At 47.0% G+C, this 17,012-nt stretch overlaps 2 protein-coding genes and 1 pseudogene across 3 annotated transcripts in view; all 3 read left to right on the top strand.

Moving 5' to 3' along the window:
* The window catches only part of LOC119341178 (putative disease resistance protein At1g50180), a 3,132-nt gene extending 1,507 nt beyond the window's left edge, over window positions 1-1,625 (top strand). The window contains exons 2-3 of the mRNA XM_037613049.1: window positions 1-417; window positions 525-1,625. The exon at window positions 1-417 is cut by the window's left edge and continues 38 nt beyond it. Of these exons, the coding sequence (XP_037468946.1) occupies window positions 1-417; window positions 525-1,576 (1,469 nt within the window). The 3' untranslated portion in view covers window positions 1,577-1,625. The remainder of the gene's footprint in view (window positions 418-524) is intronic.
* A 1,520-nt stretch (window positions 1,626-3,145) lies between these two features.
* LOC119339779 lies at window positions 3,146-10,274 on the top strand (annotated as a pseudogene).
* Window positions 10,275-13,149: 2,875 nt separating this feature from the next.
* Window positions 13,150-16,791, top strand: LOC119335387 (putative disease resistance protein At1g50180). Of its 2 annotated transcripts, XM_037607522.1 has the most exons (3): window positions 13,150-14,896; window positions 15,014-16,056; window positions 16,231-16,791. In XM_037607522.1, exons 1-3 carry the CDS (start codon window positions 13,321-13,323, stop codon window positions 16,246-16,248), a joined length of 2,637 nt encoding a protein of 878 aa, XP_037463419.1. In that variant the 5' UTR covers window positions 13,150-13,320; the 3' UTR covers window positions 16,249-16,791. The 2 variants fall into 2 exon arrangements, with proteins under 2 accessions (XP_037463419.1, XP_037463417.1); XM_037607520.1 differs by lacking the exon at window positions 16,231-16,791 and having other exon boundaries at window positions 15,014-16,153.
* The last annotated feature ends 221 nt before the right edge of the window (window positions 16,792-17,012 follow it).

The following is a 17,012-nucleotide window of genomic DNA, read 5'->3' as shown; positions in this document are numbered from 1 at the left end:
CAAAGAATTTGAATGTAGAAGCATGGTCTAATATACTCTTGGATTGGCCATCAACCAAAGATGGGCAAATGATGCGAGTAATACTAGCTCGTAGTTACAAGGATCTTCCAAATCATTATTTGAGATCTTGTTTTCTCTATTTTGCTGGTTTTCCTGAGGATTACATAATATCTGTGTCGGATCTTATCGAATTATGGATAGGAGAAAGCTTCATTCCACACATAAGAAATCATCAACTAGAAGAAACATCACATAAGTACGTGAAGGAGTTGGCTCAGAGAAGCTTGGTTCAAGTTGTTGGAGTAAGCACGGTACATGGACGGATCGAAGCAATAAGGATTCATGATATCTTACATGACTGGTGCATAGAAGAAGCAAAACAAGATGGTTTTCTTTGTGCCATTGACAAAACTGCAGGTCAGCCTTGGTCTCATGATATTTTTTTATTAATTGATTCAGCTTTCTGTTTGAATATATGTCCATATATGTGGCTTCTAGCTGACATGTGGTGCACTAAATTGCAGGGCATGCCTATACACCATCATCGGATAACATTATATCTTATCGTTATCAATTTCAGACTTTGAGTGGTGATATTTTAACAACAACACCTAATGCCCGAAGTCTTCTTGGCTTCGACGCAACTGTGTCCCTTCCTGAGCTGAGATTCCTGAGAGTTCTTTGCATTGAAGAGTCAAAACTACAAGATTTCTCTAGTCTAATTGGTGGGTGCATTCACCTAAGATTGCTTAGGTTGAAAAATTGTGGGCCTATCACACTCCCTTCATCAATTGGAAATCTCCTTTACTTGCAGACCATAGATGTAAGAGACACACCACTGTTGGGACATGTACCAAAATCCCTCTGGGGTATCTCTACTCTTAGGCATGTTTACCTACACGGTGCTTGGTTTTCTCCACCACCACCTACAAGTAGTGTGCGACGGCAGCAGAAAGAGCTCCAGACCATTGATTTAAATCTTGGAAATGTTATCACTAATTTCCACAATCATGACATGGTGGTTTTCTTCAGCCAGATGAATCAACTAACAAACTTCTCCTTGTCAAAGAACCACATACCCAAGGAGCTGATTAGCATATTTGCAAACATGCCTCACCTTGTTGATATTTATCTCTCCAAATTTGGTGTCCTTGATAACTTTCCCACTGAGTTCCCACAAAGCCTACGACGTCTTGTTCTATGTGCTAATGTCATAATAGAAGACCCGATGCCGATCCTGGAGAAGCTTCCTTGTCTTATGGTGCTGGAGTTGTGGGGGTACAATGGTGAAACTATGAGTTGTTGTGTCAAAGGGTTTCCTCGGCTGCAAGAGTTAAAACTTGTTGATTTTTTGACTGCTGAGTGGAGGATGGAGGATGGAGCAATGCCAAAGCTTTTCCACTTGACACTTCGGGAATGCGAGAAGATCAGGAAGCTCCCTGAGGGGTTGCTTCATCTTCCATCCCTCAGTCACATAGAACTGGGCGCTATGCCCCAGATTTCTGAAGAGGACATCACACTAAAGGGGTTGTGGCGGAAAGGGTGCATGGTACGTACTCACGCATCTTCAGTTTAGTAAATTTGCCACTAGATCAATCTTGTTCCCCTTCTAGTTTTCTTTGCTATCGATATCCATGCATGTCTGTCTGTTCACAAGTAAATTAGCTTCTAAATATTAAGGCGATTGATTGACATGCCATACGGTTCATTCATTTAACCCTTCAGCATATTCACTGACGACTAGATGCTGCATCGCTGCAAAGCAATTGTACTATTTGTTTGCTTTGAGTGAATTAATGTTAGTTTCTTTCAAGATCAACACCACTGCTCCTGCGCTCTTAATATATATGTTGTTTTCTTATGAGGGGTTTTGTGTGCAGGTTAATGCATGAAACATAATTGATGGTAGTCCAAAAAATTTAGAGGACATACATCTTTTCCAATTCCCAGAGCAATGATTAATTTCCGTCGTATATACGCATGCATGAGTGACGGCACAAGATCCAAGAATGAATATTTCTGCAGGATGGTTTGATCAACACTGCGCGTCCTTCCAACTTCATGTATCCTGGCCAAATATGTATGTTCTACTTGCAAGTTTGCCTTAATGTAATCTCGATCGCTAATACAAAACAATTCCTCGTCGTCAAGACGATGCTGTGAGTAAGGAGTAATTGAGTATGTAATATTCCATATTCAGATTAGTAAGGTGGTGGTTTGACCTGTGCGTTCATGTATTGTGTAGTATGTACTAACTTTCAAGATACACAACTGAATAAACCCAACTGTTGACATGTGCGTCTGTGTCAGACACGGATGTGTCAAAATACTACTATCTATGTTCCTAAATGTAAGACATTTTAAAAATGTATTGGATGTATTTTTAGTTCTAGATACATCCATTTCTGCGATAAGTAATTGGGGACGTAGGGAGTATAAGTTATATAATAGTATTGAGATCTTGTCCATTGATAATTTGATCAATGCTAGTCGTGCTGCATAAGTTATCCACACTTGATGACCAGGGCTGCTGCATTTAGTGGCTCATCTGCAGACTACAGTGTGCCCGTCTGCCAAGAAGCGGAGAACATCGTACCTCTCTCGAGGCGACAGTTTCGTGTTAATATAGGCGGGGATGTAGCCCTGATAAGCATACAATGCGGCTGAGATTACATCTTGGGGATCAAGGAAGAAAGAGATAAGATAGAGATGAAAAGATTACAACTATATACCCTAACAACCTCGATCTACCTAGGCTGGTTTAACTCAACCGCTGTGCCCCTATGACCAAGCTATGCGGACGTGTCATCCCACGTCCCTTGACCACGCACAAAGCTCCGCCGTTATAGCTGGTGCTCGTGCCATCCCACGAACTGGATGTAGCAGCGTGCAAGCCTACCTAGCTACTACACTGAACAGGGCGTGAACAAGCTCATGCTACATGGTCAGGTTTATTTGCAGAAAGCAAAAACCTATGAGACAAGGAGTGCGACAGGATTACAAGTTTTCCAACACTCATCTAGCCAAAAAACTTTCCATCCTGCATCTCCATTCTTCTATCCACTTCTCTGATGGATCAAGCTAGCATAGCATTCCATCTACGAGATCAAGTAGAGAGCTGAAAGACAACAAGGAGGAACAACTAATGGCTGAGTCGGCCGTTAGCATCGTCCTTGGTAATGTCAACAAACTTGCAGCTCAGGAGACCACACTCCTGTGTGGAGTCAACTTTGAACTGGAGTCCCTTAAAGATGAGCTCAAGCGGCTGCAAGGCTTCCTTAGAGACGCCAACCGCAAGCGAGACTCCGAGATGAAGTCATTGTTGTGCTGGTCAGCCAGATCAGAGATGTGGCGTATGAGGCCGACAATGCCATCGAAGCCGTTGATCACATGAAGAAGAGAAACATGCCCAAGAAGGGATTCATGGGTGCTACTGCAAGGCATGATCACCTACCAAGTGATTTGACTACCCTTCTCAAAGTTGGTGTCGAAATCAAACACACCAAAAGGAAAATTCCTGAGATAGTTGAAACTGCAAACCGTCTAAAAATAGTTGATTTGGGGAATATGCCAATAGAAAATGTTCATGTTGATGATGAGTTCCAACAATATTATCCTAAGCATCAAAGCTATGAAGAAATCGTACTTGTTGGCTTTGAGGGTGAGTACGAAGAAATAGTGGATAAATTAGTTGACACGGAGAAGAGTCTTAGTGCTATCTCCATAGTTGCTATGGGTGGGGCAGGAAAGACAGCACTTGCTAAGAAAGTCTTCATGTCATGTAGTGTCCAAGAACACTTCAGCAAAACTGCTTGGGTTACTGTATCTTAAAAATACAAAGGCATTGATTTACTCAAGGAAATTATGAAACAAATTATGGAGAGTACAGATTAGTCAATTGATAAATTGCATGAGTATGAGGTGGGACAAAAGATCCATGATTTCTTGTTGCAAACAAAATGCTTAGTGGTTCTTGATGATGTGTGGAAAACAGATACATTGGAGCAATTAAACAGAAGCATTAGAGCCTTTCCAGATGCAGCCAATGGTAGTACAATACTTATAACCACACGAAAAGATATTGCAAATCATGTTCAAATGCCAACCCATGTTCATCCTTTGAAGAAGCTTGATGAAGAAAAAAGCTGGGAACTTTTGAGTAGCGAAGCCTTACCATCATACAAAAGGTCCGTCATACATGATGTGGATGAGGTTGAAAAACTTGGCAGAGCTTGCAAAGAAATGCGATGGGTTACCACTTGCACTTGCACTATTGGGGGGTTAGGGCATCTCCAGCCGCGCCCCCAGGAAGGCCTCCCCAGGCGTTTTTTTTCGCGCCGGCGCCAAAAAAACGGCCCAGTCGCGCCCCCAGGAGCCCGATTTTCGTGGGCTTGGGTCGAAAACAGCGCCGGCGGACCCAGCCCGAACCCGGCGCGCTGGGGGGCGCCCGGGGGCGCCGGGCGAACTGTTTTGGCGCGAAAAAGCCGCGGGCCCGCCGCGTCAGCGACACAGCTCTCTTCTCGGCCCTTCGTCGTCCTCATCGCCTCGTTTCCCGCGGCGAATCAATGCCAAAGATGCCGCGCTGCCGCGCCGGTCGGCCTGCACCATTGATGCCTCACGGGCGGCGCAGTGAAGACCGGACGACGCGCGTCCCTCGCGCCTCCCTCACCCGCCACGCGTACGCGCGCCTTGGCCTATATATGATGCGCCCCGGCGCGCTCGGCGACTCACACTCTTCCGCCGCCGTCGTTTCCTCCCTCTCCTCTCCTCTCTTTCGCCGTCCCCAGTTCACAGCCATGGCCGAGCGCTTCCCAGGCGACGACGCGGCGGCGAACGGCTTCGGCCGCCGCCATCTTCACAAAGACGAGGCTCGCCTCCTTTACGAGGCCGAGTACCCGGTCCCGCCGGACATGCGGGTGCCCGGGACGTGGAGGATCAGCGCGGGTGGCGTGCCGGTGCCCCCGGTACCGACCGGCGCGGAGCGGCGTGCGGAGATCGCACGCATCCGCTCGAACCTGCCGCATGCGGCGAGGGAGGCGCCACGGTACGCCCCCCGACAGCCCGCTCTGGGAACCGTACTTCCGCCGCCGTCAGGCCGAGTAGCTCGAGGCCACCAACGGCGCCGTGCCCTCCGGCAGGCTCAACGCCGCCGGCCGGCGTCTTTGGTGGGGCGTGCCCGGGCGCACGTTGGAGGCCGTCCTCGAGTACATCGAGGGCGGCAACACGCCGCGCCTGGAGTACCCCGCTCCCCCTTCCTTCTCACGCCGTCGGGGAAGCTCCTGGACCTCGAGGCGCATGGAGACTGGGGGGTCCTCCTCCTCGTCCGGCGGCTCGCCCTGCCTCCGCCCTGTCAAGCCGGAGCCCCAGGACACGCCGGTCAGCGCGTGCACCCGCAGCTCCGGCGGCGCCAACGCCTCTCCACCAACCGGCCGCTTCGTCCTCGCCGAGCCCAAGTCGGAGCCCGTCCTCCCTGCGGAGTACGAGGACGCCATGCGGTGGGCGCGGGACGACTACCTCCGCGATGAGATGGTCTGGCAGCGCCGGGCCCTGAGGAGATCGCCGCCCGCAAGCGTGGGCGCAAGGACGAGCACGGCGTCGTGGTCCTCGACAGCGACGACGACGACGACGCCCCCCGGACCGTCCAACCCGTCGCGCCAACTGGGGGAGGGATGCAGCAGGGACGGCGGAGGCGGCGACGACGACGACGACGATGATGACAACGACGGCGGTGACTACACGCGGTTCTACCGCCTCCTCGGCATGTAGAACCGCGTGGGCGGGCGGCGAGGGAGACGGCGGGCGGCGAGGGAACGGCGGGGTAGCCCGCGGTAGTTTTTTTTTGTAAAATATGTTTAAGTTTGAATGAACTCGCCGATGTTTGCGTTAAATTTGAGTCGTTTTTGCGCCGTGTTTGACTTTTTTGACTAACAGTGGGCGCCGCGACTAGGGGGCATCACGCCCCCAATGCGCGGTTTAGAGCTGGTGCGCCCCAGGGGTCATTTTTTTGCTCCTCCTGGGGGGCCAACGGCTGGAGATGCCCTTACCTACCAAAATATTTAAATGCACGAGAATGGTCTGATATACGCTTGGATTGGCCATCCACCAGAAATGGGCAGATAGTGCGGAACGTTGTGGCTCGGAGTTACAAGGACCTGCCAAATCATTATTTAAGGTCTTGTTTCCTCTATATTGCTTCTTATCCCCAGTCTAAGGAAGAAGCAATATTATTTAAGGACCTGCCAAATCATTATTTAAGGACCTGCCAAATCATTATTTAAGGCCTTGTTTCCTCTATAAAGATTCATGATATCTTACATGACTGGTGTGCAGAAGAAGCAAGGCAAGATGGTTTTCTTGATGTGAGGAACAAAACTACGTGTGAGGCTTCATCTCCTGCTCTCTTGCTATATAGTTCAATTTTCTCTTTTAATATATGTCCTTATGTGTGGCTAGCTTCTTTCTGACACGTGGAGCACTACAAAAATGCAGGCCAAGTGGGTGAACCATCATCCTCAAATAACTTGGTATCCTATCGCTCTAGTTTCCAGAGTTTGAGTAATGAGATTTTACCTGGGACAACTAATATCCGATCTTTGCTTGGCTTTGAACTTGATTCAGCGTCCGTTCCTAGACCGAGGTTCCTGAGAGTTCTTAGCATTGAAGACTCAACAATGAAAGATTTCTCTACAGTGATCAGTGGCTGCATTCACCAAAGATATCTTAGGTTGGGACACTGGAGGTGTAGTGCTACCTTCCTCAGTAGGCCAGCTCTTATACTTGCAGACTATAGATCTAAGGGACTCATACATGGAATCGCAAGTACCAATGTCCCTCTGGGATATCCCCAGTCTAAGGAATGTATACCTTGATGATGGGTTTTCACCACCACCACCTGCAAAGAGTGTCAAACTACATCACAAAGAGCTCCAGACCTTGTTCTTGGGTGTTTCACATGTTGGCACTAAATTATGCTTTCATGACATGGTTATTTTCCTGGGTCAGATGAATCAACTAACAACCTTATTCTTGATGATGTTTCCCATGCCTATGGAGGTGTTTAACCTATTTGCAAACATGCCTCACCTTGTTGATATTACTCTTGGCCAATTCGGTGTGCTTGATAAGTTGCCTCATGAGTTCCCATAAAGTGTACGTCGTCTTGTTCTATATGCCGATGTCATTAGACAAGACCCAATGCCGATCTAGAGAAGCTTCCATGTCTTGTGGTGCTGAAATTAGAGGGGTATGAAGGCAAAACTATGTCCTGCTCTGCCCAAGGGTTTCCACAGCTGCAAGAGTTAGAACTTCACAGGTTTTCCATGGAGGGGTGGAGGACGGAGGAAGGGACAATGACTAAACTCTCTCTCCTGGTACTTTGGGAGTGCGAGAAGATAAGCAAGCTTTGCGAGGGGTTGCTAGACCTTCCGTATCTCAATCACGTGACGTTGGCCGATGCGCCCCAGATTTCTGAAGAATGATAACGCACTAAAGAAGCTGGTGCAGAAAGGATGCGAGGTACGTCGTACACAACTTAAGCTTAGTTAATTTGTCTTCCATCGATCTTGCTCCTCTTCCAATTTCGTTGCCACAAACTATATCAGCTCATGTTTGTCTGTCGGCACATGTAAATTAGTTTGAAATATGAAGACGGTTTGTCGTCGTTTAATGCTCAGCATGTTCGCTGAGCAAATCTCAAACTGTATATGCATTGAACCGCAGCAAATCAACCAATATAATTTGTTTGCTTCGATCTGTCAATAAATGTTAATTAGTGCAGGATCAACTTCATGACTCACTCTCAACTAAGCTATTTTCTTGTTTGTACATTTTGTGCAGGTCCAAGGGACGTGTCCCCAGCAATGCGATAGTACACCGTCCTTGCAAGACGGGAAATATTTCCTAATTCCCTAGGCATTTATTAAGTCTCATTATGTACCTCCCTCAGTTAAACATGTGTACCTGTTTGCCTGAATGTAATCTCGATTCCTAGTAAAAATGCTTCTTCATCTTGACGATGCTGTGGCCTGTCTCTGTACGTGTTTATTTCTTTTCTGATTTATTAAGCGGATTACAAGAGTATTATGTTAGCACCATAACTGTGACATGTTTTTTTCCCTTTTCTCACGCTGAATGAACAATCACTTGACGTGACTCACATCAACTGTCTCTGCATCAAAATTGCCTTAACTGCTTGATTTCCCTTGCACAAATCGGCGGTTGATATGATAGCATAATGACGGGGGAGCGAAGAGTATCTTTAGATTACCTTGCTGGAGACTTGCCCCGCACTCGATCTTGACGAGCTGCACGACCTGGGTGACGCAATAACTGCGGGGCAGCAGGGGAGAGGTCTCATCAAGTGAGGTTTCCTTTAATTGTCCTTTGAAATCTTCGAACAAAACAGCACCTGGAAAGCAAAGCACAAGCGTAAGCATGTTGTTGAGCAAAGAGATTGCACCATACATGTGAACCAAGACATTGATCATATTGATGCTAGTGTTCAGAAAGGGCATATTCCCACCAAAATGTGATGGGAAGACATTGATCAAATTGCTAGTGTTCCCAAGCAGCAATGCAGATCAAGTAAGTGTAAGACTGACAATATGTATTTTATGAAGTCAAGCCAAAAACTGAATAATTAACAAATTTTGGTTTGGATATGCTTCGACCATTCTGAACTACGCGATGCGGCAGCTCTAATTCGGTCGGCAACGTTGTCCTATGCTACGAATTTATAATTTTGCTGGAAACCTGTCCATTCTGCACTCAAATTCAGAGTATGGACAATGACAGCAACAGCTAAACGTCCTATGGCATGGCCATAGGAGCAGTAATAACAGACTAACAGTAGCAGTACCGAGAGCCCGCTGGGTCCGTAGATCGAACGCATCCGCGAGGTCCTGTCGAGGTCTCCGTCCGCGGGCATCTTCAGGCTGACGAGGAGATCCTGCACACCACCACCGTGGCACCATTAAAATCTGTTGTCAGTAGGAGAGGTTAAGAGAGAAGAGGAGTGGGACGACACGGACGAGTTCGGTGCTCTCCGCGGCCGGCAGGGGTGGGGCTTCGCCGGCGGCGGGCGCGCGGCTTGGCGTCCCCATGACAAGGAGAGAGCAGAGGGGAGACGGCTGGGAATTTTCTTTTTCTTTTGGAGAGGTGAGTCGACAAGGGATGGGTGTCCAGTATATCCTAGATTTGGTGGGCTGAGATGCCCGATCTGAGTCGCCATGAGGCCCTAAGCTAAAAAAAAAGCCGCGTTTTCTGACATTCCAATTTAAAGAAAAAAATAGCGGATTTACCTCTCATGTAGGCACAGATTTGCTTCTGCGGAAAACACTTTTTTTTCCTTCCACCAGAGGTACAGTCGTGCCTTAAAAAAAGAGAAAAAAATGTGTTTTTTATTTTTTATTTTCTGTAGGAGGCACTGATTTATTTGTCGTGGAGGTACAATTGTGCCTATTCGTGCCTCTTCGGAAAGGGAAAAACATGCTCTCAGTTCAGTCTTTTTCGTTCGGTTTTTTATGAAAAAAGAAGTTTGTTGAAACCTATCAACATTGGATCTAGTTTTGGAGATCTCAACGCGAGGAATCCAACGGTATAAACGGTTCAAGATTTAGACGCATGGTTTAAAAGATAATACATTTTGAATAAAAGAATTTATGAAGAAAATAAAAAACTCTCATGTTGCGACAAGAGGCAGAGATACAGTGCGCCACTTATCGTAACCTGGAGGTGAAAATGATCTTTGCAAAGAGTACTCCTCAATAAATGATTTCGATTTGACACGCTCATTTTATTGGTGTTTCTGCACCAATTTGTCAGACCCTATTGGTGCAGAAACGCACAAGAGTAATTCTATTGGGCCGACCCCTATTTATTCGTATTTTTAAAATGTTGGCTTTTCCAAAATAATTCAGGAAAATTCAAATTGGTTCATGTTTTTCTCAAATTGGAATGTCAAAAAATGTTCACAATATTTAAAAAAAGTCTCACACTTTTCCAAAGATGTTTTTTTTTAAATGTACACATTTTTTTTCTAAAACGTTCGCTATAGTGCTGTTTTGCTGCAATCTGGTTCTCTACAGTATGGGTTCAGTTTGCTGCAGTATACAACGCCTGGTCTCCGACTCGCTACGGGCTCGTGGAATCGGCGGTTCAAATTAAGGATCGCACTTCACCACCATCAGCTGGTAGTCCTCCACTGTCCATCCGGCATCACAATGGCCGTCAGCGCCATATCTTCATTGTTTTTCTCCATCTCCGTCAAGGGCTAGCTTGATTGTGATGGATCAAATCAATCGACCAGATTGAGTGGTGTATTCTCTTCTCTGTATGGTTGTGTGCATCAGGGATGTGTTTGGTAGCCCGTATAGAGGCCAATCAAGCCCGTGCGAGACGAAAATTAATTGTTTGGTTGTCTCCTTTTATTGTTGGGTCTGCATCGCGCAAAACTTAAAGCAGTTGCCCGCTAGAAATGTCTAAATCGGCAGTGTTTTCAGAGCCAGGCCCGCGAGATGCACGTTGGTGGCGGCGGCTACACGCGAGGAGCCACGCTCGAGAAGCCGTGTTGTTTCCCCGAAGCGCCGACAGTAATTACCCTCACTGCTCTCTGTTCCCTCTCTCCACTCTTCCACTCTCACACCGGTGACGGCGGCGATTAGCGGATCGGAGATCAGCAAGGGGACCACCGGCCGGACGTCACCGGCGTTAGCAACATCACCCACAGCACTTCGACAATGGCGTTAAGCCGTATTTTCATCACCTAACCTACTATTTCGCATGCGATTCATGTTTAGATTTGATCCTCGTCCTAGGGAAATGGGGAATTGGGGTAAATAGCTATAGGATTCACCATAACTTGACGATAATAACTAAGTAGCCATAGATTTTAGGGTTTCGGTCGGGATCGAGTACAAGGGAAATCGGGATTGTAGGTTAAACTTACACAGTTAAAATCTTGGCCCCGTCGACCCTAGAGGCGGTTGGAGCGGCGGGGTCCATTAGCATTGTTCTTGTCCTCCGGCTGTACCACCGTATCGTCGTCCTCGCCGGAGTCCAGACCGATTGGCAAATCACGGGGGCCTGGCTCTGGCGCCCTGTCCCCCATCTCCACTGCTTCTTCTTCCTCCTCTGGCTCCAAACCTATGACCTCTGGCGCCACCAATCCTATTCCAGTATGCTGCGGCGCGTTGGTCTTCAGGAGCAGTGTACTTGGCCCACCGTGCCCTCTGTCCAGCATGGCCGGAGTCGGCCTGATTCATGGCCCAGCGAAGGATGTCGACTGACATAGCACCCTTCGCTGGGTCACGTATCAGCATCTTCAACTCCTCCGCCGTCACCTTCTTGATCATAGCGTCTGCCTCCTTGTGCATGTCTTCGACGTTGCTGAAGTTCAAGCACACTTCAATGGTGTTCTCGAACTTGTGCGATCACTAAGCGAGCACCCGAGTAAGAAAGCCTTCTCCATCCAATGCCCCAATGGAAGGGGTTGGGGTTGGAGTTGGAGTTCATGGCGGTTGGTAGGAGGAAGAGTGAGTGATTGACAGAGAGGAGAGAGGGTTAACTGAGTACGGTTGTGGGTAAGTAGTGACCCTTAAGCTGGTTAAATATAGGGTCTTTAGGTTTTAATACTAACCAATCTTTGAACTTTGTGCTCTTCATAACGCCATGAACTTTGTGTTGTTCATAACATAGATCGAGACAGAGAACAAGGGCAAGGAGGTGGTGCCACCCATGGACAAGGGCGGGGAGGTGGTGCCACGCATGGACGACGACCTCGTGGTGGAGGAGCCCCCCCTCCCCCCCAGTGGCAAGCGCCGGAACTACGGGCACTACCATGAGGAGGGTTGGCCAACTCACTTCTGCAAGGTGATCCTTGCCCCGAAGCTCGAGTGCATACCAATGCCCCTAGACTTTACCAAGAACTTCCGGGCCGTGGCGATGGAGTTCAAGCTAAAGACGAACACCGCCATGGAAACCCTCGATCAAGGTTGGGCCACCTTCGCCACTGTCCACCAGATCAAGATCACGTACATTGTGACCTTCAAGTTGTTGATTCCCGACACGCTCAAGGTCATTGTCTTCAACGACAATGACATTGAGGTGGTGACCAAGTGCGGTAGGCACGACGACACCTTCGCCGTGAACGTCTAGGACAGCTCTACGTTGCTCTAGTTGGTTTAGTGTCTACTACGGTGTACTGCTTTGCTCGAAAACTGTTATCTTTAAGTGTGGTACTATGTTTAAAAGTGCTTGCTATGGTTTAGAACGGTGTTAATATGATATCTTTTGTGTGTCTTTGGGTTGTTCTACACGCCCCTTGTGCTGGTAACCTCATCACCTCGCCGAAGAGGTTACCAGACAACAGTGGCGACTCTGATCGATGTGGGAACTCGTTGAGCTCATATACGCGTTGGCATCGAGCCCGGGCACGTGCCCGTGGTGCCCGTATGCTAAATCCGCCCCTGACTGGCAATACGCCTTGCATGAAACCAAACATCATGCCTTGTGTTTTTGCCCAAACAAACAGGCAACCGAACAGACCACCTTTCGTTACGCCCCACGTAAACTAGAGGGTGTTTTCCCTCAGCCAGACCCAACTCGGTCAAGCATGCAATGCATGCAAAAGTTGCTACAAGAACCAAACACGCCCCAGTTGATGCAGAGGCTGGGCTACACCCCTTCTTGAAAACAAAAAGGAAATCATCCTCTCTTGTTGGCCGATCAGTCGATTTGGCAAAGTAAATTCGACGCAGGGAACCATGCACGAGTGCGGTCTCTTCTCCTCTCCAACTCAAATTATGCTTGAAAATGACTTGTACATGGACCAAGCAGAGCAGAACATATAGACGTGATAATTTCTCAGAAATGAAAGGAAAAAAAAGATCAAATCAAAGCATACATGCGTGATAACTTTGCAAAAAGATGAAAACATGCTTGACATGGACAGATCAGAGCAAAGCATATATGCGTGATGTGCTTTGCTCTGCTCGATGTGTCACAAAACCCAAAGCGGCATGCATTGCATGGATCGATGCCAGCCACACAGCAAAAGCAAAAGCAAAAGCTGGCTGCAATATTCCATCCACTCCTCGGAAGGCCATAGCTAGCCCTCCTCGGAAGCATAGCACATTCCTGCCGTGCCCTCCGTTTCTTTTCCCTTACATACACACAAGCATTGCTCTCCTCCATCTGCAAGCCGAAGCACAAAAGAAATGCAAACCCAAACACCATATCGTTCCTGATCAGCCACGGATGCATATGTTCTTCCATCCACTCCATCACCCCTAGCTCATCCATCTGTGAGAGCGAGCGCCTGTAATGGCCGAGTCGGCCGTCAGCGCGGTGGTCGGCAACGTGAGTACCCTTGCACTTCAAGAGACCACGCTGCTGTGTGGCGTCAGCACTGAAGTGGAGTTCCTGAAAGATGAGCTCAAGCGGCTGCAAGGCTTCCTTAGGGACGCCGACAGCAAACGAAGGATGGGAGTTTCGGGTGTTGCTGTCTTGGTGAGCCAGATCAGAGACGCGGCGTATGAGGCTGACAATGTCATCGAAGCTGCAGACCACATGCACAAGAGAAACAGATTGAAGAAGGGATTCATGGGCGCCATTGCAAGGTATGCTCGTCTACCAAGTGATTTGAGTACCATTCACAAAGTTGGTGTCGAAATCAAACGTGTAAGAAGGAAGATATCTGAGATATTTGAGAGTGCAAACCGTTTGAAAATAATGGATTTGGGGAATGGTTCAGTGGAAAATGCTCATGTTAATGATGAGTTCCAACAAGACTATGGTCCTATGTACCAAAGCTTTGAAGATATTGACCTTGTTGGTTTCGAGGAGGAATACAAAGAAATAGTGAAGAAGTTAGTTGACACTCAAGACCACCTTGGTCTCAGTGTTGTCTCCATAGTTGCCATGGGTGGGGCTGGGAAAACAACACTTGCTAGAAAAGTCTACACCTCATCTAGAGTCAAACAACACTTTGGGGAAATTGCTTGGGTGACTGTATCTCAAAAGTACAAGGGAGTTGATTTACTAAAGGATATCTTTAAACAAATAATGGGCAGCAAAGATGAGTCAGTTGATAAAATGAATGAGTATGAGGTGGGGAAAAAGATCCATGATTTTTTGTTGCAGAGAAGATACTTAGTAGTTCTCGATGATGTGTGGGAAACAGATACATGGGAGCAACTAAATAAAAGGGTTAAAGTTTTTCCAGATGCAACTAACGGTAGTAGGATAATGTTATCCACGCGGAAGGAAGATGTTGCAAATCATGTTCAGATGCCAACCCATGTTCATCATTTGAAGAAGTTAGATGAAGAGCAAAGTTGGAAACTTTTTTGTAGCAAAGCTTTACCATCATACAAGAGATCTGTTATAGATAATGTGGACGAGCTTGAAAAACTTGGAAGAAAGTTTGCAAAGAAATGTGATGGATTGCCACTTGCACTTGCAGTTTTGGGAGGTTATCTATCAAAAAATCTAAATGCACAAACATGGTCCGATATACTCTCTGATTGGCCATCAACCAAGAATGGACAGATGATGCGAGACATACTGGCTCGCAGTTACAAGGACCTGCCAAATCATTATTTAAGAGCTTGTTTACTATATCTTGCTGCTTTTCCCGAGGATTATGTAATATATGTGCCAGACATTATTCAATTATGGATAGCAGAAAGCTTCATTCCACATACACCAAAGCATATACTAGAAGGAACAGCACATAATTATGTAACCGAGTTGGCTCAGAGAAGCCTGGTACAAGTTGTTGGCCGAAGTAGGGCACACGGATGGATTGAGAGAATAAGGATTCATGATATTCTACATGACTGGTGCACGGAAGAAGCAAGACAAGATGGGTTTCTTGATGCCATCGACAAAACTACAGGTCAGGCTTTGTCTCCTGGTCTCTTCCTATTAATTGATTCTATTTTCTATCACTATATGTCTTTGTATGTGGCTAGCTTTTTCTCTGAGACGTGGTGTACATTAAACAAAATTGCAGGTCAAGCTGGTGCATCCTCATCATCACCATCTGCTAACTTGGTGTCTTATCGTTTTAGTTTTCAAACTCTGAGTGATCATATTATACCCTCGACGCCTAATGTCCGAAGTCTGCCTGGCTTTAGACTCTCATCAGCGTCCCTTTCTAAGTCGAGATTCCTGAGAATTCTTTGCATTGAAGATTCAACACTAAAAGATTTCTCCGGTGTAATTGGTGGTTGCATTCACCTAAGATTGCTTAGGTTGAGATATTGTGAAGGTGTGGCGCTCCCTTCTTCAATTGGAAAACTCCTTTACTTACAGACAATTGAACTAAGGAACAGTGCATTGGACTCACAACCACAAGTACCAAACTCTCTCTGGGATATCCCTACTCTAAGGCATGTTTACCTTGGCAATGGGTTTTCTCCACCGCCACCTGCAAGGAGTGTGCGACTGCAGCCGAAAGAGCTACAGAGCTTTGTGTTGGATCTTTATCCTGCTGGCACCGATTTCCGCTATCATGACATGATGATTTTTTTGGGCCTGCTGAATCAACTAACAACCTTCTCCTTGTCGATTCACCCCAATATACCAGCGGAGGTGGTTAACTTATTTGCAAACATGCCTCACCTGGTTGATATTTATCTCTTCAGATTTGATGTGCTGGATAAGCTGCCTGCTGAGTTCCCCCAAAGCGTACGTCGTCTTGTTCTATTTGCTGATGTCGTAAAACAAGACCCAATGTTGATCCTGGAGAAACTACCCCATCTGGTGGTGTTGGAGTTGAGTGGGTACCAAGGCCAAACCATGTGCAGCTCTGCCCAAGGGTTTCCTCGTCTGCAAGAGTTAGCACTTCATAGTTTTTCCACCAAGGAGTGGAGGATGGAGGAAGGGGCAATGCCAAAGCTCTCCCACCTGTCACTTTGGTTGTGCAAGAAGATGAGCAAGCTCCCTGATGGGTTGCTGCACCTTCCGTCCCTCGGTCACCTGAAGCTGAGCTCTATGCCCCAGATTTCTGAAGATGACATCACACGAAAGGAGCTGCAGCAGAAAGGATGCGAGGTATACCGTATACATACTTATACGCAGCTTAAGCATAGTTAACTAATACTTATACGCAACTTAAGCAGACTTATACGCAGCTTAAGCATACTTATACCACACCCTTCATTTTCATTGTTGTTTATACTTGTGCTTGTCTTACTTACCATTACGAGTGCTTTGTTTTTTGCTCAGGTGGAAAGTGAAAACTAGGGGGTGATTGCAGAACTGTGGGGGCGCGAGGAATTCATCTTCATTCTCGTCTAAAATCTGGCGCCCTCCCGAGTCATTCTCGAACCCATCCTGATATCCCTCCTTCTCCTCCCTCCCTTGAAGGACGCCATGGGCGATCGATACCACAGCCTCTCTCCTCCAATGGCCCCTCGCTCCTCCTGCTTCTCCTCCAATGTCGCCGCCTCCTCGTCCTCCGATGCCGTCGGCCGTGTACAAGGTGGAGCTGAGGTGGTCTTGGAGAAGCCTCTTTCCCTGGCGGCAGAGAGAGATGGTGCTAATCCTCCCAGATGTCTGATGCATTTATTTTCTTCCGTGTACAAAAGTGTCAGTTCATTTTCAGCGCAAAATGTACATACAGTCCAGAAACTGGATCTTATTCCTTGTACAGAGCCATGCATGTCTTACTTTCCCATAAGAGATCCACATATGCATAGATGAATACTTATTGCGTGCTGATGCATCAAGTTCATTCCTGAAAGATTGTGGAGTAGTGTGGTTGTTGATACATGAATTGGTTGTCATGCTTGGCAACTTAAGCTTATTCTCCTCTTTTTAAAATCGACAATTTCTTGTAAAACTTTAGATATTCTTTATAATACTACATTGATATATCAGTGTCTTATATCCCGGTGTGCCCGGTGTGGCGAAACATATGCCGGATATGTATGTTCTACCTGCAGTTTGCCCCACTGTAACCTTGATCACTAACACCCAAAATAAAGAATGCTTCGCATCCAGACGAT

Source organism: Triticum dicoccoides, chromosome 7B, assembly GCF_002162155.2.
Source record: "Triticum dicoccoides isolate Atlit2015 ecotype Zavitan chromosome 7B, WEW_v2.0, whole genome shotgun sequence".
NCBI lineage: Eukaryota > Viridiplantae > Streptophyta > Magnoliopsida > Poales > Poaceae > Triticum > Triticum dicoccoides.
This window is presented reverse-complemented; position numbering and strand designations above follow the sequence as displayed.